Source organism: Salmo trutta, chromosome 34 (assembly GCF_901001165.1).
Source record: "Salmo trutta chromosome 34, fSalTru1.1, whole genome shotgun sequence".
NCBI classification, from domain to species: domain Eukaryota; kingdom Metazoa; phylum Chordata; class Actinopteri; order Salmoniformes; family Salmonidae; genus Salmo; species Salmo trutta.
Window position 1 is genome coordinate 16,580,095 of NC_042990.1, and position 22,489 is coordinate 16,602,583.

A 22,489-nucleotide genomic window follows, 5' to 3' on the forward strand; every position below is an offset into this window, starting at 1 on the left:
TACTGATTTGTGTGTGTGTGTGTGTGTGTGTGTGTGCGTGCAAGTAGAAAAAGATGTTGACTCATCCTACTTGTAGAGGAACACCAATGCCATCTTCATCTCATGTTGCCTAAACGGTCTATGACTGTCATACACACGTTTAGTTTTTATTGTCCTAGGCTTCCTGGCTAAAATGCTGGCTCGCTAGCCTAAATTCCTTTCATGGGCAACAATGCGCCAGGCCAGCTAGTTAACATTAGCCTAACGTAACTACATCTAGCTACATGTTGAATTTCCATCCTCTCAGCCCAGGGGCACAATGTATGAATTCATGGTTGGATCAGAATCGCCGTTATAATCATTAGCCAGTACGGAGAATTAAGTAAAACCACAAGTCCAAATCCCTATCTCCATCAATGGCTAATTTAGGAAAGCTAGACACCCGATTTTAGCTAGTTAACCACCGGAGGACAATGACACAGCAGGATGCAACAATTCAAGTTCTGTCAATGACATTTGGCTTCTAATGTGATTTGATTGGTCTGAAGCCAAATCAAAACTGGTTTCCCTTAAAATGTCATTTTTTTGTGTTCCAGGACCAGCTCAACACTGATTGGCTATTATTTTATTCATTTTTTATCAAGGGAGGCCAAATGCTCGCTAAGGGCAGCATTTGGCAACAATGTCATACTCTTTTTGACCAGACAACATAGACGGGCTACAAATACAGAGACAGAGAGGAGCTGTTTGTTCACTTGGATGCTTTCGCCGGTGAGATACATTCAGCCGCTTGCGAATTGAAGGACATTTATGAAACACCAAGAGACAAAAGACAAATGATTTTGTATGTTTTATTCATTTTTTCTTGGTCATTTTTGGGGGGGAAGCCTGGCTTCCCTTGGCATCCATGAATACATGCCCCTGCAAGTGGCCAATGGTGTCACACCCTGATCGGTTACACCTGTCTTTGTGCTTGTCTCCACCCCCTTCCAGGTGTCGCCCATCTTCCCCATTATCCCCTGAGCATTTATACCTGTGTTCTCTGTTTGTCTGTTGCCAGTTCGTCTTGTCAGGTCTTACCAGCGTGCTTTCCTGTTTTCCTGTTTCTCAAGTGTTTGTTTCCTAGTTTTCCCGGTTCTGACCATTCTGCCGGCCCTGACCCCGAGCCTTCCTGCTGTCCTGTTCCTGCCTGACTCTGACCTGATTACGAACCTCTGCCTGTCCTCGACCTGCCCTTTGTCCCGTGTTATAATAAATGATTGAGAACTGTACTATCCGCCTCCTGTGTCTGCATCTGGGTCATATCCTGAGTCGTGATAAATGGTGACTTTAAAATAGTTAGAGTTTAATGGCTGTGATATCAAAAAACTGAGGATGGATCAACAAAATTGTACTGTAGCTACTCCACAATACTAACCTAAATGACAGAGTGAAAAGAAGGAAGCCTGTACAGAATAAAACATTGTTTTGCAATAGGGCACTAAAGTAATACTGCACAAATGTGGCAAAGAAATTTACTTTAAGTCCTGAATACAAAGAATTTGTCATGCCCTGACCTTAGAGATCTTTTTATTCTCTATTTTTGGTTAGGTCAGGGTGTGACTAGGGTGGGTAATCTAGAAGTTATATTTCTATGTTGGCCTGATATGGATCCCAATCAGAGGCAGCTGTCTATCGTTGTCTCTGATTGGGGATCCTATTTAGGCAGCTTTTTCCCACCTGTTGTTTGTGGGATCTTATTTTAAGTTAGTGCATGTTGCACCTCTGTCGTCACGGTTTGTTATTTTGTTTATAGTATGTCTTGCAAAGTTTCACATATTAATAAAGATGTGGAACGATACTCACGCTTGGTCCTTCTCTACAAACAATCTTGACAGCATTATGTTTGGGGCAAATCCAACACAATACATCACTGAGTACCACTCTTCATATTTTCAAGCATGGCGGTGGCTGCATCATGTTATGGGTATGCTTGTCATATTCAAGGACTAGAGAGTTTTCTAGGATAAACATTTATGGAATAGAGCTAAGCATCATAGAATAGAGCTAAGCATCCCAGAGGAAAATCGGGTTCAGTCTGCTTTCCAACAGACACTGGGAGACACGTTAACCTTTCAGCAAGACAATAACCTAAAACCATGGCCAAATATTTGCTGGAGTTGCTTACCAAGATGATATTGAATGTTCCTGAATGGCTTAGTTACAGTTGTTACTTAAATCGGCTTGAAAATCTATGACAAAATACGTACCTCCTGTGCACTGACATGGTAACGACGAACTTGGTGTTTCTACTTGTACAATCACAATACTCGGCAGTGGCCGACAACTTGACTTTGAGCCAATCAGAAGGCACAAACCTACATGTGGAGAACCGACAGGAGTGACAAGAAAAATGAAAAAAATAGTGCACTTTTCCAGTCGAATCCACCTACTTTTCATCAGAATTGTTCTAACTAAAACAATAGAGCTACATAATAGGGCCTACATTTTTTTTTCTTGAGCAAGTTTTCTTGGCGTATTAGTTAGCTAGCTAGCTGGCTAACGTTAGCTTGCTAACTGAGCAAGGCAGTCACACAGACTTCATATGAAACGGATGTGGCAGTAAGCGCAGCACAATGCAGACCACTAAATGCTTTACCAAGCCAGCTATCTGGCCACTGTAGCTAGTAACATTATAATTAAATCACAATGGCTTCCCATGAAGCAGCTGCCTGTAGCTGGCTGCCGAGAGCAAATGCAGTGTCTTTACTTTACTTTGCTAGAGAATCATGCTAATCATTTAGCTAATGTAACCCCCTACTGTGCCCCTACAGTAACTGAGCTTTGAGGATGTAAAACAGGGGTGACCATATACTCAAAAATAACCAAAGGAAGGCAATTGTCATATTTTGTGTTTGGAAAATGTATTACATTTTTACAGTACAAATTACCTTTGGGCTTAATTCAGTAATATACAGAAATATAACTCTTTAGACTGGAATCAAATGTAAGGCATATAACGCAGAATAAACCCAAATAGTATGGTGCAATACAATTCAGAAACAAAACCAATCAGTATGGCATCATGCACGAGAACTACACTTCATTTACTCATAGTTAACTCAGTAATCCAACATCAGAAAAAATATAAACATTCAATAAAGTATAACCTGGTTGCAACCTTTAAAAACCTGGAGTACCCCTCATTATTATTCAGAGCTCTGAAATGTAACAATTATCTTACTACGTTGCAGGGCTTCGTCCCTCAACGGGACTAGATGAACAAGAGCAAGTGCAGTCCTTGTGCTTCTCTGTGTCTGTGTGTGGGTGTGTGTGAGTTCTGGGAGCGGGAGTAACAAATGCATGCAAGAGCGGTCCGTATTCAGTGCAGTGGTAGGGAACAGAGGGCAAGCCAGATGACATTTCGTCACGAGACCAAAACTACTCTGACACACAATACAACTGTCTCAATAGCTACTCTGAACACACAGTAACTCTAGAATTGCTGGTGTCATGACGTTGGCCTGTGGGTAAGGTTTATGACCCCCCCCATAAATAACTTTCTCCCTTCCCCTCTCTTACTGACCCTACTGAAGGACTGCTGTCCTGTTAAATATAGAGTCTGGGAACATCAAACAAATGGGGAAAGGAACCATATTTTGGTAATAAAACCAGTTGGAAATATGCTTGATAACGTAATGAGTATGGATGTCAGTTCATTGTTATCTGTGACATTATGACTGATGACAGGATGACATAAACTGTACCTGGGAAAGTATACACCCTCTAGTTATCAGAGTCACATGGAATTGTTATGCAATTGAAATGTTTGATATTGAAATTGTTTGTTAGGAGATTAAATGTAATTTTAGCTTCCAAATGAGAGATTTGGGTTTTCATAAGGAAAGTGCCCTGCTTGATCAGTGGCCCACCCCTGTGAAGAGGAGGGGTTATAAACGATGAAACACATCCTTCCCCCCTCTCCACTATATAAGCCTTTGACGAAAAGATAACCAGGTGGTTCCAGTACGTGAGGTCTGCAGCCTCTACATTAGAAGGACACACATGTCAAGAACAGAACTAAGCCAACCTTGGCGTGAGCTATGGTATGAACTGGTATGAACTTTGAGCTTATTCACTCCAAAACTGATACTTCCTAGCCGTTGAGTTAGCAGCGGCCGATGTCGACGTGGGCTAGGAAAGGACGGACGACGGATCCAGTCTAACAGACGGACGAAGATACCACCACGTATCCAATTTACCACCAGAGACATTGTTCCGAGTACAGGAAGATCTGTTGGCCAACCCGTCCAGCATCTACGACCTATCTACCGAAGCGCCGCTCAGAGTAAATATTTATTGCATTTTCCTTTTCCAAATGGGCGGTAATTTAGAATGCATAAGATAATGTATTTGCAATAGCATAGCTGCTGTTTGTGGTTCCTAAGTCTTCCCGCACTTTCATTCAAGCCCAACCCCCCTTTCCTTTGTGTAACCAGGTTCCGTCCACCGGGACGTTTTCTGTATGACATCATTTGTAAATCTGTGTGATTAGTTTAGGTATTTAGTAAATAAATAATTAAACCCAATTTTGTATTGCTGATTCAACTTGTTAGCCAGGGTTCGTGAAGATAGCCAAGAATTTACAACTTTCATTATGAGACTGAAAATAAGATAAGGGTTAATATTGACTGCTATTGATGTAAAATATTACTAAGTATTTTAAGAGTTTATTCGGAAGATAACAGCTCTATAAACGTTCTTCCGTGGTGCCCCGACTTTCTAGTTAATTACATTTACATGATTAGCTTAATCAGGTAATATTAATTAGAGAAATCATTTTATAGGTTTGCATGTCATATCACTTAATCCGGCAGAGCCAAAGACACGACACTGGTATAGATGTCGTTATCTGGTCTCGTCACTTGATGATCAACTCTTCTTAGCCACTCACACAGTTTATACTCTACACACACTCGTTATTTACAGTCCAGCAAAAGGTCACGGCTGTCCGCCATTCACCGGGGATGAAAGTAATCTCAGAAACACACAGTTGCCTGCTCTAACTTCAAAACCAGACCCGTCCCCTCACGCTTACTATTGGTGGAAATGGAATGAACTCATGCTCTGCCCAATTTAACTGCCCTGTTTGTGCCATCTTCCCTGGCATTAGTTGGTAGTAGTAGAGGGCCTGGGCTACACTAATGTTAGCCAGCTAATTAAACATGTATCTATGCGCTGTATTAAATTGTTTATTTGTCATCTTGCTAGCTAGTTATATAGCTGTGGCTCTTTGGCTAATATCAACAAGGGATTTCTAGAACTATATCAACATCAGCGGAGCTAGTTAGCTAGCTAGCATTGACTAGACCATAAAGCAACACACACGGCCATGCATTGCCAAACAACGCTACTTCCACCTTCTGGTTTGGAGTATTTTAACAAGGCTGAGTGGCTGCTGACTTCAAGGTCTTTGCTATGTGAACACAAAAGAGATTGACTGCCGACACTGTTCAAAGGTGCTAAGTACTGTCGGCAGGCAAAGGTTTGACATTCCTACCGGTGTGTCTGAGCTCTTAGAAGACTTAGCACCTAAAGACTTACATTAGCCCAACAAGTGTATGCCTAGGCATTGGTTCAGCTGACTCACAGTCTTGTGGTACATAGGGGACCCAGTCCTTTTTTTAAAGTATTTTTTTGTATCAGTAATGATAATTAACTAACTTATTTTTGTATTTGTTTTATTACACAATTATTTATTTACAACGCATACCACAATCACTCTCAATCAACAACAAAACACACCATATGGGGCTAGGGTAACCACATGTCCCAGTTTGTGCGGGACAGTCCCGCGCATTTTGTCCCTTTGTTCCCTCAACCAAACAATCATGTCCAACTTTTGATCAACAAAATCAAACACCACTAATTGAGAAAAAAGTAGATTTGTCCCATATTTGAGTCAGACATTCCAACCTGTCTCTTGGAGTCATGTTGGCTTATGACAAGATACTGTATATATCTTAAGGGTGTGGTACTGGTGATGTTAAACACAATAATCTGTGCAGCGTAAGATGAGAGATCGGCCAATGTCATAGGCCTATTGTCAACTAATCACATTTCTCAAATCCTTTTGGGTTAAATTCCAGTTAAACTTCAACAGGACAGTTAGGACTAACTACTTACAAAAAACGTGCTTTGGATGAAGACCTACAGAAGTAGGCATAAGTAAATAGCCGTATTAGACTGAAAGAAATAAGGTAATTCTGTCAAACTTGTGGGTCTCTCCATTCTCAATAGTTGCTCATTCAACATAATGCTACTCCTCTCAATCCCCCCCTTTTTTTTAAAGTCACCCTTCCTAAATTATTTACCATCCAGTAATGTTTCCTTTGCCAAAAATTCCCAGATTTTGATAAAACATTCACACATGTGGTGTCTTATTTTCATCACAAAAGTTTGAGCGAGGCAAAGAAATAGGATTGGTGCACTTCAATTAGCTTGTTTGGTGTAGTGGGAGCAGGGATTGTAGTGCTGCTGGAGGACACTGGAGTGTCGCTCCGCCACTTCTCACAATGGTGCTCTTTTAGTAGTTAGATCAAAGCTGAATCAGTGTCTTGGAAGATCACATAATGATTAATTAGTATTCTACATAACATAAACAAATATAATAGCATAGTATGACGTTACTGTTACATCAACAGGATGTTTTTTTTCTCATGCGGCCACTAGGCAAAATGTACTTGGATTGAAACAAAATACTGTAAGGCTGAAGGCTAGGGTATAGTTTGTTAACATCCTGCTCTAATTTGTTCACTAAACAGTAATTCAAGAAGATCTAAATGCATATTCCCATGAAACTGATTGAGATCAAATGACTGGTATGCATAGGCGACACTGTCCTGCAAATGTCCCACAAAATCATACTGTTGTTCCAGATGGGTATTTTAAATGTGGTCCCCCTAGATGGGGACCCATGTCTGAACTCACTCAGTAACACTAGTATCCGTCCGCCTCACACCTGCCCGATTCCTTCAGTCAGCCCTGGATTTACACTGGCAACCTTCTACTTACTCTGAGTGTATGCATGAAACTGTTTCTTTTTGTGTGCATGCTGCTGTATCAGTAAATGGGTGGGTGTGTTGGGGTGTGTGCCAGGGAAGTGATGATGCATTTCCTAAGGGCAATTACATTCCTTTCAGCCTATCTATGAATCGAGGACAGATTACTATATTCTGCATCTCACAGGACGAAAACTACATTTCCATTTCTCTCTAGTTGAAATGGAACACACTGGGTTTGTTTCACAGGGTGAGTAACTAATTGTCTTAGAGTAATTCAGAGTCCACAGATGCTGAGAGTTGATAGTCCGGCATCCCATTGTGACATAGCTACGAGGCTCTGAGACCACAGTCAAAATTCCCTCCCCAAAATGCCCAAACAACGCAGCTTCCTGTACGTCCTCTATTCATGTTTATACAACGGGTAGGTCTTATCCTGAATGCTAATTGGTTAAAACCGCATTCCAGCTGGTGTCTATTTAAGCAATAAGACACAAAGGGGTGTGGTATATGGCCAATATACCACAGCTAAGGGCTGTTCTTAAACACGACACAAACACAGAGTGCCTGAAAACAGCCCTTAGCCGTGGTATATTGGCCATATACCACAAAACCCCGAAGTGCCTTATTGCTATTAAAATCTGGTTACCAACGTAATTAGAGCAGTAAAAAAAATGTGGGTCATACCTGTGGTATACGGTCTGATATACCAAGGCTGTCAGCCAATCAGCATTCAGGGCTTGAGCAACCAGTTTAACCTGTCTGGGCTAGGGGGCAGTATTTTCACGGCCGGATAAAAAATGTACCCGATTTAAACTGGTTACTACTCTTGCCCAGAAACGAGAATATGCATATTATTAGTAGATTTGGATAGAAAACACTCTAAAGTTTCTAAAACTGTTTGAATGGTGCCTGTGAGTATAACAGAACTCATATGGCAGGCAAAAACCTGAGAAGATTCCAAGTAGGAAGTGGCCTGTCTGCGATTTTGTAGTTCTCCTTTTGCTTGTCTATCGAAACTACAGTATCCGTGGGGTTATTTTGCACTTTCTAAGGCTTCCATTGGCTCTCTAAAGCCGCCAGAAAGCGGATAGTGGCGTGTCCTGTCTCTGGGCAAAGTATAGTAACTCAGTTTGTCAGTGCTCTGCCTGAGGACAAAGGGAATGGAAATTGAGCATTCACGAGACCTCGCCATTTTTTCTTTACCTCTTTGAATGAATACAGTATTGTCCGGTTGGAATATTATCGCTATTTTACGAGAAAAATCCCATAAAAATAGATTTTAAACAGCGTTTGACATGTTTCTAATTACGGTAATGGAACATTTTGAATTTTTTTGTCTCGAAATGCGCTCGCGCATTACCCTTTGGATAGTGTCCTGAACGCACGAACAAAACGGGGGTATTTGCACATAACTATGAATTATTTGGAACAAAAACAACATTTCTTGTGGAAGTAGCAGTCCTGGGAATGCATTCTGACGAAGAACAGCAAAGGTAATACAATTTTTCTGATAGTAATTCTGAGTTTAGTGAGCCCCGAAGTTGGCGGGTGTCTGAATAGCTAGCCTGTGATGGCTGAGCTATGTACTCAGAATATTGCAAAATGTGCTTTCGCCGAAAAGCTATTTTAAAATCTGACATAGCGATTGCATAAAGAAGTTCTGTATCTATAATTCTTAAAATAATTGTTATGTATTTTGTCAACGTTTATCATGAGTAATTTAGTAAATTCACCGGAAGTTTTCGGTGGGAATGCTAGTTCTGAACTTCACATGCTAATGTAAAAAGCTGTTTTTTGATATAAATATGAACTTGATTGAACAAAACATGCATGTATTGTATAACATAATGTCCTAGGAGTGTCATCTGATGAAGATCAAAGGTTAGTGCTGCATTTAGCTGTGTTTTGGGTTTTTGTGACATATATGCTTGCTTGAAAAATGGCTGTGTGGTTATTTGTGTCTATGTACTCTCCTAACATAATCTAATGTTTTGCTTTCGCTGTAAAGCCTTTTTGAAATCGGACAATGTGGTTAGATTAACGAGAGTCTTATCTTTCAAATGGTCTAAAATAGTCGTATGTTTGAAATATTGAAATTATTGAATTTTTTAGGTATTTGTATTTCGCGCCACGCAATTCCACTGGTTGTTGAATAGAGTGGGACGCTAACGTCCCACCTAGCCCATAGAAGTTATAATCCACAAGTCACCAACGGCTGAATCTATGACGTTAAAATGCCTATTTACTCTGTTCCATCTGGCTGCACAATCCACTGTCTCACCAACCCAGCCAAGCAATTTATAAACTTGATCTCCACTATAAAAATTATCTAGACATTATCTCACATTCTTTTAGACTAACATTTAGTTTTCAACAGCAGAGATTTGTATAAACTTTTCTGTCTGTCTCTCCAACATTTGCAACATTGTTTCAAGATTCAAATTCGATCTCCAGCTGTCCTTTAGTAATGAATGTGTCGGGACGAAACAGACAGACAGGCAGCCTTTCACAGCCAGTCGAAATCATGAATCAGCTGGCATTATTTTTATGTATATATACATAACAAAGAAATGTCAATTGAAAAAAGGTAAAATGAAACAAAGCGCAACTAGTTTGCAGTCTTTCCAGCTTCAGTTTGAAGTGATTGTGTTGGCTAGCTCCTCTGAACAACAGTGTCCTGACGAGTGAGCACATTTTCTACACCAGGCGAAAACGCTCCTCATTAGCTCATTGTTATGGATGCATCCAAATAAATGTCACTAGAAAACAGCTTAAACAAATTCAAATGCAGCTACTTTGCTGTTATTCTGGCTGCACTTTTTGACCTAACTGTAAGTTAGCCGTAGTTGGCAAGCTAGCAAGCAAGGGACAAGAATGTTGCCAGCCACGAATGACTGGGGCGCGTCCATAGATACAGAACAAAAAGACTGAACGACTGGGTCGTGTCTCTGGCAACCGAACCGATAGAAGGAGCAACCAGCTGGCTTGGGTAGCAACCCTAGATTTGTTTTGGGGCAATATCTTGTGGAAGGATGAAATAGTATGAATAAGTTCATCAAATAACGTTTTTAATGAAAATATGTCAATTATTGTTTGAATATGTTGGTAACCTGTTGCATAAAATAAAAAATGCCCTCGAAGCAGTGTTTGGAGGATACATTGGCACGGATTGCCGGCCCGAGACTTAAAAAAAATACGATTTAATTGAATATTTATTGGTTTCTTTTCATTTATTGTAAAAAGGTAAAAATCTAAGGTTAACGATTTTATGGTTGGCACATTACATTTGTTGTGGGGGGGGGTCACAAGAAATTATTGGGGAATAAGTGTGGTCCCCAGAAACTCTTGCTGAAAAAATGGCGTCCCCGCTGAAAAAGTTTGAATACCACTGCTTTAAGATGTCCTTATATTAGGTACCCTTCAAATAAAGTGTTACCCAAAATCAAAATGTAACACCTAATGAACTGTCAAACAGTTTCATAACATATTTCAACACCCGTCTCTGAGTTAGGAGTGGTTTTAGGACAAAAAACCTAAAAACACATACCATAATTATGATATTTTTTTATACACTTTATGAGACACTTTAAGGGTCGAAGTGAACTTCTCAAAGCTTAACAAACTCGTCAGGAAGTACCTGTGCATTACAGAAACAAGCTCACTGATTGAGTTACAGCACATACAGTAATGTTAATGTCTCCAGTCATCTATAAATCCAGATAATGTCAAAATGTTTTTTGGGGAAAACAATCGAACATGTTTGACAATTCGGTTGATAAACTGAGATAGTTATATATTCAGATGAATGTCTACAGAATGTCAAAACATATGTGTGTGAAGTTGCATGTTTGCTATTTGAAATGTTAAGGAAACAAAACTATTATTTTTCAGTTTACAAATAACAAATGTTCTCCGTTCTCAGTAAAGCTAAGTTGGTAAATGTTTATTGCGCTTTATTATCAATGCTTCCCACAGTTTTGTCAAGTCGGCTGGATGTCCTTTGGGTGGTGGAACTTTCTTGATACACAAGGGAAACCAAGCAGCGTTGCAGTTCTTGACACACTCAAACCGGTGCGCCTGGCACCTGCTACAGTACCATACCCTGCTCCAAGGCACATACATATTTTGTCTTGCCCATTCACCCTCTGAATGGGCAAGAACAGGGTATGGTACTGTAGCAGGTGCCAGGCGCACCGATTTGAGTGTGTCAAGAACTGCAACGCTGCTTGGTTTCCCTTGTGTAGGACCTAGGATCAAGGGAGACACTCAAGTGTTTTAGTACTATATCTCTTGACACAATGATGAAAATAATCATGGCCTCTAAACCTTCAAGCTGCATACTGGACCCTATTCCAACTAAACTACTGAAAGAGCTGCTTCCTGTGCTTGGCCCTCCTATGTTGAACATAATAAATGGTTCTCTATCCACCAGATGTGTACCAAACTCACTAAAAGTGGCAGTAATAAAGCCTCTCTTGAAAAAGCCAAACCTTGACCCAGAAAATATAAAAAACTAATCGGCCTATATCGAATCTTCCATTCCTCTCAAAACTTTTAGAAAAAGCTGTTGCGCAGCAACTCACTGCCTTCCTGAAGACAAACAATGTATACGAAACGCTTCAGTCTGGTTTTAGACTGCACTGAGACTGCACTTGTGAAGGTGATAAATTACCTTTTAATGATGTCAGACCGAGGCTCTGCATCTGTCCTCGTGCTCCTAGATCTTAGTGCTGCTTTTGATACCATCGATCACCACATTCTTTTGGAGAGATTGGAAACTCAAATTGGTCTACACGGACAAGTTCTGGTTTAGATCTTATCTGTCGGAAAGATATCCGTTTGTCTCTGTGAATGGTTTGTCCTCTGACAAATCAACTGTAAATGTCGGTGATCCTCAAGGTTCCCTTTTAGGACCACTATTGTTTTCACTTTATATTTTACCTCTTGGGGATGTCATTCGAAAACATAATGTTAAATTTCACTGCTATGCGGATGACACACAGCTGTACATTTCAATGAAACATGGTGAAGCTCCAAAATTGCCCTCGCTAGAAGCCTGTGTTTCAGACATAAGGAAGTGGGTGGCTGCAAATGTTCTACTTTTAAACTCGGACAAAACAGAGATGCTTGTTCTAGGTCCCAAGAAACAAAGAGATCTTCTGTTAAATCTGACAATTAATCTTGATGGTTGTACAATCGTCTCAAATAAAACTGAAGGACCTCGGCGTTACTCTGGACCCTGATCTCTCTTTTGAAGAACATATCAATACTGTCTCAAGGGCAGCTTTTTTCCATCTACGTAACATTGCAAAAATCAGAAACTTTCTGTCCACAAATGATGCAGAAAAATTAATCCATGCTTTTGTTACTTCTAGGTTGGACTACTGTAATGCTCTACTTTCCGGCTACCCGGATAAAGCACTAAATAAGCTTCAGTTAGTGCTAAATACGGCTGCTTGAATCCTGACTAGAACCAAAAAGTTTGATCATATTACTCCAATGTTAGCCTCCCTACACTGGCTTCCTGTTAAGGCAAGGGCTGATTTCAAGGTTTTACTGCTAACCTACAAAGCATTACATGGGCTTGCTCCTACCTATCTTTACGATTTGGTCCTGCCGTACATACCTACATGTACGCTACGGTCACAAGACGCAGGCCTTCTAATTGTCCCTAGAATTTCTAAGCAAACAGCTGGAGGCAGGGCTTTCTCCTATAGAGCTCAATTTTTATGGAATAGTCTGCCTACCCATGTGAGAGATGCCGACTCGGTCTCAACCTTTAAGTCTTTACTGAAGACTCATCTCTTCAGTGGGTCCTATGATTGAGTGTAGTCTGACCCAGGAGTGTGAAGGTGAACGGAAAGGCTCTGGAGCAATGAACCGCCCTTGCTGTCTCTGCCTGGCCGGTTCCCCTCTCTCCACTGGGATTCTCTGCCTCCAACCCTATTACAGGGGCTGAGTCACTGGCTTATTGATGTTCTTCCATGCCGTCCCTAGGATGGGTGCATCACTTGAGTGGGTTGAGTCACTGATGTGGTCTTCCTGTCTGGGTTGGCGCCCCCCCCTTGGGTTGTGCCGTGGTGGAGATCTTTGTGGGCTATACTCAGCCATGTCTCAGGATGGTAAGTTGGTGGTTGAAGGTGTCCCTCTAGTGGTGTGGGGGCTGTCCTTTGGCAAAGTGGGTAGGGTTATATCCTTCCTGTTTGGCCCTGTCCGGGGGTATCGTCAGATGGGGCCACAGTGTCTCTTGACCCCTCCTGTCTCAGCCTCCAGTATTTATGCTGCAGTAGTTTATGTGTCGGGGGCTAGGGTCAGTCTGTTATATCTGGAGTATTTCTCCTGTCTTATCCGGTGTCCTGTGTGAATTTAAGTATGCTCTCTCGAATTCTCTCTTTCTCTCTCTCGGAGGACCTGAGCCCTAGGACCATGCCTCAGGACTACCTGACATGATGACTCCTTGCTGTCCCCAGTCCACCTGGCCGTGCTGCTGCTCCAGTTTCAACTGTTCTGCCTGCGGCTATGAAACCCTGACCTGTTCACCGGACGTGCTACCTGTCCCAGACCTGCTGTTTTCAACTCTCTAGAGACAGCAGGAGCGGTAGAGATACTCTCAATGATCGGCCAACTGACATTTACTCTTGAGGTGCTGACTTGTTACACCCTCGACCACTGTGAATATTATTATTTGACCATGTTGGTCATTTATGAACATTTGAACATCTTGGCCATGTGCTGTTATAAGCCAGAAGAGGACTGGCCACCCCTCATAGCCTGGTTCCTCTCTAGGTTTCTTCCTAGGTTTTGGCCTTTCTAGGGAGTTTTTTCTAGCCACCGTGCTTCTACACCTGTTGCTGTTTGGGGTTTTAGGCTGGGTTTCTGTACAGCACTTTGAGATATCAGCTGATGTAAGAAGGGCTATATAAATACATTTGATTTTGATTTGATTTGAATGGCACACATGCACAATCCATGTCTCAATTGTCTCAAGGTTTAAAAATACTTAACCTTAACCTGTCTGCTCCCCTTCATCTACACTGATTGAAGTAGATTTAACAAGTGACATCAATAAGGGGTCATATAGATTTCATCTGGATTCAGCTGGTCAGGCTATGGCATGGAAAGAGCAGGTGTTCATAATGTTTTGTACCCTCAGTGTATATTCACGGTCCGTGTGAGTGTAGTTAACCCCTGGCTGCATCACAGTATTAGCATGAGCCTTAAAATTATATATACAAGGTCTGTAAATTATATATTTGCTTAATAGGGTGATTAACCAATTAGTCTAGTGACAATAAGATCTCAATATATTTACAACATGAAATTAATGCAAGGCAGATACACAGTTCCGATTAACAGTTCAACATTGAGACTTCCAAATTTCAAAGCTATAACACTAACCTGTATCAGCTTGATCCTGTGTATATTCATATTTAAGAAATAATAAATTATTTCATGTTTTGGGGCTATGCACAACACAAACTCTCATGACCCTCAACTCATTGGTGTAATACTCCAACTCCCATGATCCCCTGCTCCAAATATTCTCACCTCAATTCCACAACTCTTCACCGTTGGGCTATTTCGAAATCTAAAAATACACTGTGTGCAGTGCAGTGGCTGGCGTAGGCTTTAGTAAAATACCCTGAGGCTAACACCTCCCCCCTACAAATGAGAAGTGCACTGTAGAAAGGGTCAGGTTGTGCATTGATAATAAAAATAAATGTCGTATCAATAATTGAATAGTGACTGAACTATGCACACTATTAGAACATCAAGTACTTTTAATGCTGTATAATCATCTCAGAGTATTTCAGGACCAACTAGTCTCGCATTCAGTGTTTCCGTCAACTGAAATAGTCAAGAAGACGTCCTATAAAAAAACATACAGTAACACTTCAGATACAGTGCATAAACGCACAACATTTGGCCACCACTGTTAACAGCAAATCCAATAGTCCAGTTGACAAAGCAACACGATTTCATACCTTATGAAATTATACAGCCCGACACAATCTCACAACCTGCACTGTGCCACTTCCTCACTCTTTGTGGGTGATGAGGCAACCAGAGGGAGGGAGATGGTAAGAGCTGTTAAATATCTGACTATCTTACCTTGCGAAGAGACATAGGACATGGTCTAAAGACATCGGAGTCACCCAGAGCAAGCTCTCAGCACTTTCAATCTCGTCAGTAGAAATTCCATTAATAAAACGGCTACATAATGATTGGGCAAAGCCTAGGAACCGTTAACTGAGAAAATACAACGGCAATGTATAAAAATTACTCAGTCCATCTCCGTTGGAGGCCATTTCCGACGATAGAGTAAAGGACATAAATATAAATGCATGTAAATTGTTGTCTACATAGAAATATGGGTATATCACACGAGCCGAAGTGAGTGGGAGAGGGAGGCAAGAAGAGGTGGAGCGTTTGAGCGCTTGCGTGTGCAATGTATTAGGCTACCAATTGCACGTATAGGCTATCTTAATCGTTATCTGCCCAATTATCATAAGGTCAAAGTCTATGCCCATTGAATTTAGTCCCATTGAATGAAACTCTTTTCCGCGTTCTCGTAGGCGCACGCTCATACACGTTGCACACACACACTCTTTACAAATATTGCACGGGAGGTGGGCGGGATAGTGTCCATTTATAGGATACTACAATATAGACTATAATAATATTTTTCGCTCTATTTTCTCTGAGTTTTTGATAATTTAAAGCGGCAATCAGCAGTTGAAACAATAACAAAGCGAATCTGCCGCCCCTGTTTCAGTAAAAAGCTTATAGATGGGGCTGGATAAATCTAACCAGTCTCAAATTCGCAGACAGAGCTGTGGATGTACCTTACATTACATCAAAAGTATAGTTTTAAACATGTTTTGAGGCTATATTGTCTTTGTTTACTACACTATAAAACAAGCTCATATTTTGGGTTCTGATGGGGTATGACAGTTGAACTAAGCTCACAATCAATCAAATTCAGCAGATGTCACAAAGTGCTATACATTTATATTTATAAGTTATATTCCTTGTTTTGTTTTGACTCATCAAAACGTTATCTTGAGAGGCACATTTCAGGACAATATTTGTAGCATGGATGTCTCCCAATGCTGGAAGGGAGGCCTGAGTATAAAAGTTTGGGAACCCTTGGTGTGAACTCTGCGGCAACATCCTCATGTTGAATCGGGCGCACCCAGTCTTTATCGCACCAAAGCACAAATGGAACAGGCAGTCTGTCAACAGATTTATCAACTTTGAGTAGCACTTGCTTATGAGTGCATGGAGGCTATAGTTTGTACTACGATTAACATTGCAAGATATTACTACATGAACAACTTCACAATAAAGCATTGCATTGTTTTATTTAATCATTCAACAAAGTGAGACTTACATTTCATCCAAACCTAGTGATGGGACGATTGATACCAGAGCTCTGACGCTCCGATGTAGTTTTCAAAGCACTACAGATCCGACACAACGTACTGATGCTCGTTTCAAAGAAACTTTATAATGTGATCAATGATGTCCGAAGCTTCGTTTGAGCACATCAAATCAAATCAAATTGTATTTGTCATATGTGCGGAATACAACAGGTGTAGACCTTACAGTGAAATGCTTACTTACAAGCCCTTAACCAACAATACAGTTAAGAAAAATACCTAAAAGAATAAATAAATAAAATAAAAAAATAATTAAAGAGCAGCAGTAAAACAACAATAGCGAGGCTATATACAGGGGGTGCGGGTACAATGTCAATGTGCAGGGGCACCGGTTAGTTGAGGTAATTGAGGTAATATATACATGTGGGTAGAGTTATTAAAGTGACTTATGCATAGATAATAACAGAAAGTAGCAGCAACGTAAAAGAGGGGGGGGGACAATGGACCTAGACTTGGCGCTCCGGTACCGCTTGCCGTGCGGTAGCAGAGAGAACAGTCTATGACTAGGATGGCTGGAGTCTTTGACCATTTTTAGGGCCTTCCTCTCACACCGCCTGGTATAGAGGTCCTGGATGGCAGGAAGTTTTGCCCCAGTGATGTACTGGGTCATACGCACTACCCTCTGTAGATTTATTTATTATTTTTTAATTTCACCTTTATTTAACTTCTATGGGCTAGGTGGGACGCTAGCGTCCAACCTGCAGGACACAGACAGTGAAATATCAGGGCGGCAAATTCAAAAACAACAAAATGTCATAATTCAACTTTCTCAAACATCCAACTATTTTACACCATTTTAAAGATACACTTCTCCTTTATGTAACCACATTGTCCGATTTCAAAAAGGCTTTACAGCAAAAGCAAAACATTAGATTATGTTAGGAGAGTACATAGACAAAAATAATCACACAGCCATTTTCCAAGCAAGGACATGTGTCAATCAAACCCAAAACACAGCTAAATGAAGCACCAACCTTTGACGATCTTCATCAGATGACACTCCTATGACATTATGTTACACAATACATGCATGTTTTGTTCGATAAAGTTCATATTTATATCCAAAAACAGCATTTTACATTGGCGCGTGATGTTCAGAAAATGTATTCCCACCAAATGTCTGGTGAATGTGCACATCAATTTACAAAAATACTCATCATAAACGTTGACCAAATATATAACAATTATTTAAAGAATTATAGATAGACTACCCCTGGATGCAACCGCTGTGTCAGATTTTAAAATAGCTTTACAGAGAAAGCACATTTTTCAATATTCTGAGTACATAGCTCAGCCATCACGGTGAGCTATTCAGACACCCGCCAAGTTCGGGGAAACCTAAACTCAGAATTAGTATTAGAAATATTCTCTTACCTTTGCTGATCTTCATCAGAATGCACTCCCAGGACTGCTACTTCCACAATAAATTTTGTTTTTGTTCGAAATAATCCATATTTATGTACAAATACCTCCGTTTTGTTCATGCGTACAGATCACTTATCCAAAGGCATAACGCGCGAGCGCGGAACGTCAAAATGTTCCATTACCTGTACTTAGAAGCATGTCAAACGCTGTTTAAAATCAATCTTTATGGTATTTTTAACGTAAAATTGCGATAATATTCCAACCAGATAATAGCATATTCATTCAAGAAGAAAAAGAAGGAATGGCGTGCTCGCGTGACCGCCCATTTCCAATCCCTTTGTTGCCAGGCAGGCCACTCAGTAACTGAGCTCCTATACTCTGCCCAGTGACAGGAGAATGCTCAAACCACTTTCTGAAGGCTTTAGACAGCCAATGGAAGCCTTCGGAAGTGCAACGTCACCCCACAGACACTGTAGCTTCGATAGAGAATCAAAAGAACTACAAATCTCAGACTTTCCATTTCCTGCTTGGATTTTTCTCAGGTTTTTGCCTACCATATGAGTTCTGTTATACTCACAGACACCATTCAAACATTTTTAGAAAACAGAGTGTTTTCTATCCAAATCTACTAATAATATGCATATTCTAGTTTCTGGGCCAGAGTAGTAACCTGTTTAAATTGGGTATGTTTTTCATCCGGCCGTGAAAATACTGCCCCCTAGCCCAGACAGGTTAACCAGGTAGGCTAGTTGAGAACAAATTCTTATTTACAACCGCGACCTGGCCAAGATAAAGCAAAGCAGTTCGACACATACAACACAGAGTTACACATGGAATAAACAAACATACAGTCAATAATACAGTAGAAAGAGTCTATATACAGTGTGTGCAAATGAGGTAAGATAAGGGAGGTAAGGCAATAAATAGGCCATGGTGGCGAAGTAATTACAATATACCAATGAAAACACTGGAGTGATAGATGTGCAGAAGATTAATGTGCAAATAGAGATGCTGGGGTGCAAAGGAGCAAGATAAATAAATACATACAGTATGGGGATGAGGTCGTTGGATGGGCTATTTACAGATGGGCTATGTACAGGTGCAGTGATCTGTGAGCTGCTCTGACAACTGGTGCTTAAAGCTAGTGAGGGAGATTTGTGTCTCCAGCTTCAGTGATTTTTGAGTTATTTTGTTTTTCGAGGGTATGTTTGGCAGCATGAGTGAAAGATGCTTTGTTGCTAAATAGGAAGCCGATTCTAGATTTTATTTTGGAATGGAGATGCTTAATGTGAGTCTGGAAGGAGAGCTTACAGTCTAGCCAGACACCTAGATATTTGTAGTTGTCCACGTATTCTAAGTCAGAACCGTCCAGAGTAGTGATGCTAGACGGGCGGGCAGGTGTGGGCAGTGATCGGTTGAAGAGCATGCATTTAGTGTTACTTGCATTTAAGAGCAGTTGGAGGCAACAGAAGGAAAGTTGTCTGGCATTGAAGCTCGTCTGGAGGTTAGTTAACACACTGTCGAAAGAATGGCCAGAAGTATACAGAATGGTGTCGTCTGCATAGAGGTGGATCGAGAATCACCAGCAGCAAGAGCGACATCATTGACGTATACAGAGAAGAAAGTCGGCCCAAGAATTGAACCCTGTGGTACCCCCATAGAGACTGTGTCACAGAATATGTCATACTTGTCGTTGAATATGTCGTATCTGAGAGAGAAGGACCAAGGCGCAGCGGAAGTGTGGACACTCATGTTTCTTTTAATTGGTAAAAGGCAAAGCATCCACCGGAAAACAAAACAATAAACGATACTCACAACAAGGACAGTCTCACAGGCTATGCAAATGCAGTGCAAGAACAACCACCCACAACCCCAAAGAAAAACACACACACCTATATAGGACTTCCAATCAACTATACACACCTGCCTTCAATTGGAAGTCCCAATCATCCACACAAACATTCCCAACACAAACATGCCACGTCCTGACCCCAAAACTAAAACACTAGCTCCATCTGCTGGTCAGGACGTGACAGACTGCCAGAGGTCCGGACAACAGGCCCTCCGATTTGACAAACTGAACTCTATCAGAGAAGTAGTTGGTGAACCAGGCGAGGCAGTAATTTGAGAAACCAAGGCTGTTGAGTCTGCAGATAAGAATGTGGTTATTGACAGAGTCGAAAGCCTTGGCCAGGTCGATGAAGACGGCTGCACAGTAATGTCTCTTATCGATGGCGGTTATGATATCATTTTGGACCTTGAGCGTGGCTGAGGTACACCCATGACCAGCTCTGAAACCAGATTGCATAGTGGAGAAGGTACGGTGGGATTCGAAATGATCGGTAATCTGTTTGTTAACTTGGCTTTCAAAGACCTTAGAAAGGCAGGGTAGGATAGATTTAGGTCTGTAGCAGTTTGGTTCTAGTGTCTCCCCCTTTGAAGAGGGGGATGATTGCGGCAGCTTTCCAATCTTTGGGAATCTCAGACGATATGAAAGAGAGGTTGAACAGGCTAGTAATAGGGGTTGCAACAATTTCGGCAGATCATTTTAGAAAGAGAGGGTCCAGATTGTCTAGCCCGGCTAATTTGTAGGGGTACAGATTTTGCAGCTCTTTCAGAGCATCAGCTGTCTGGATTTGGGTGAAGTAGAAATTGGGAAGGCTTGGGCCAGTTGCTGTGGGGGGTGCAGGGCAGTTTACCGGGGTAGGGTATGCCAGGTGGAAAGCATGGCAAGCCGTAGAAAAATGCTTATTGAAATTCTCAATTATAGTGGATTTATCGGTGGTGACAGTGTTTCCTAGCCTCAGTGCAGTGGGCAGCTGGGAGGAGGTGCTCTTATTCTCCATGGACTTTATAGTGTCCCAAATCTGTTCCTGGTTCTACATTTTTTGAATGGGGCATGCTTATTTAAGATGATGAGGAAGGCACTTTTAAAGAACAACCAGGCATCCTCTACTGACGGGATGAGGTCAATATCCTTCCAGGATACCCGGGCCAGGTCGATTAGAAAGGCCTGCTCGCTGAAGTATTTTATGGAGCGTTTGACAGTGATGAGGGGTGGTCGTTTGACTGCAGACCCATTACGGACGCAGGCAATGAGGCAGTGATCGCAGAGATCTTGGATGAAAAGAGCAGAGGTGTATTTGGAGGGCAAGTTTGTTAGGATGATATGAGGGTGCCGTGTTTACGGATTTGTGGTTGTACCTGGTAGGTTCATTGATCATTTGTGTGAGATTGAGGGCATCAAGCTAAGATTGTAGGATGGACGGGGTGTTAAGCATGTCCCAGTTTAGGTCACCTAGCAGCACAAGCTCTGAAAGTAGATGGTGGGCAATCAATTCACATATGGTGTCCAGGGCACAGCTGGGGGCAGAGGGCGGTCTATACCAAGCGGCAACGGTGAGAGACTTGTTTCTGGAAAGGTAGATTTTTAAAAGTAGAAGCTCGAATTGTTTGGGTACTGACCTGGATAGTAAGACAGAACTCTGCAGGCTATAACAGCAGCAGATTGTCGTGAATTGCGGTCGGAGGCTGAGCAGTTGCCATACCAGTAGCCGGACGCCGCTCTGGTCTGGTGGAAGTTACGCCGCCGTTTCGACTCTCCACAGCCGTCTTGCTGGTGATCGTAGGGTTCCATCTCCGAAGGTCTCCCTCTTCCCTGGAGAACGGAGCTGTTCTTGACCCAACCAACCAGTCATGGAGGAATGTCACTCGCCATGGAAGTCGAAGAAGGCGTCCTCTGGTAACGGGGGTCTCCATGGAGATGTTGAGCCTGGAACTGACACAGAAACAGCTTTGCCTCCCTGGATCCTGGATCCTTCCTTGGTGGCTTCCCAATCAAGATCAGATCCAGAGGTACCTGCGTCTTCGTCCTCGGTTCTGTCTCCCTCTCCGGTGGCTTCTACCTCGGGTTCAGATCCTCGGAGCTCCGAGACTCACCAGACTGTGAGGCTGTCTGAGAGACCGGCCCATTCAACATCACCAGCTGGCATCATAGGCAGCTCTATAGTGAGAAACGTCTCAGTCGCCAAGGCAAAAACCCTGTGCTACCCAGGAACACGAGTACAGGACATAACAAGGCTGCTTCCGACTGTTCTACCACAGATGCCGGGAGCTGACACTGTCATAGTCCATGTGGGGTCAAACAACATCAGGAGGGCTACAGTGTCTCGGAACATTTGAAAATTGATTTTAACCTTTCTGGTGCAGGCGGTCCGCTAGCGACCCACCTCGACAACATCCGGTGAAATTGCAGAGCGCCAAATTCAAAATACAGAAATAGTCAGAATAAACCTTCATAAAAAATACAAGTGTTATACATCGGCTTAAAGATTAACTTCTTGTTAATCCAGCCGCTTTGTCAGATTTCAAAAAGGCTTTACGGCGAAAGCATACCATGCAATTATCTGAGGACAGCGCCCCGCTTACGAAAGCATACAAACATTTTAAGTAAAGGAAGTAAAGTAAAGGAATTACAAAAGTCAGAAAAAGCGTTAAAATGAATCACTTACCTTAGAAGATCTTTATATGGTTGCAGTCACAAGAGTCCCAGCTACACAATAAATGTTTGTTTTGTTTGATAAAGTCCCTCTTTATATCCCAAAAACTCAGTTTGTTGGCGCGTTTTGTTGGCGGTCAAAACATGCAGACGAATACATT

The 22,489-nt window shown here is 41.7% G+C and overlaps 1 protein-coding gene across 4 annotated transcripts in view; it reads right to left on the reverse strand.

The window, feature by feature from the left end:
- The window catches only part of LOC115173702 (ras/Rap GTPase-activating protein SynGAP-like), a 104,705-nt gene extending 89,231 nt beyond the window's left edge, over window positions 1–15,474 (reverse strand). For all 4 annotated transcript variants that reach the window (XM_029732027.1, XM_029732025.1, XM_029732026.1 and 1 more), the window contains exon 1: window positions 15,135–15,474. In XM_029732027.1, the coding sequence (XP_029587887.1) occupies window positions 15,135–15,156 (22 nt within the window). In that variant the 5' untranslated portion in view covers window positions 15,157–15,474. The remainder of the gene's footprint in view (window positions 1–15,134) is intronic.
- Between the last annotated feature and the right edge of the window lie 7,015 nt (window positions 15,475–22,489).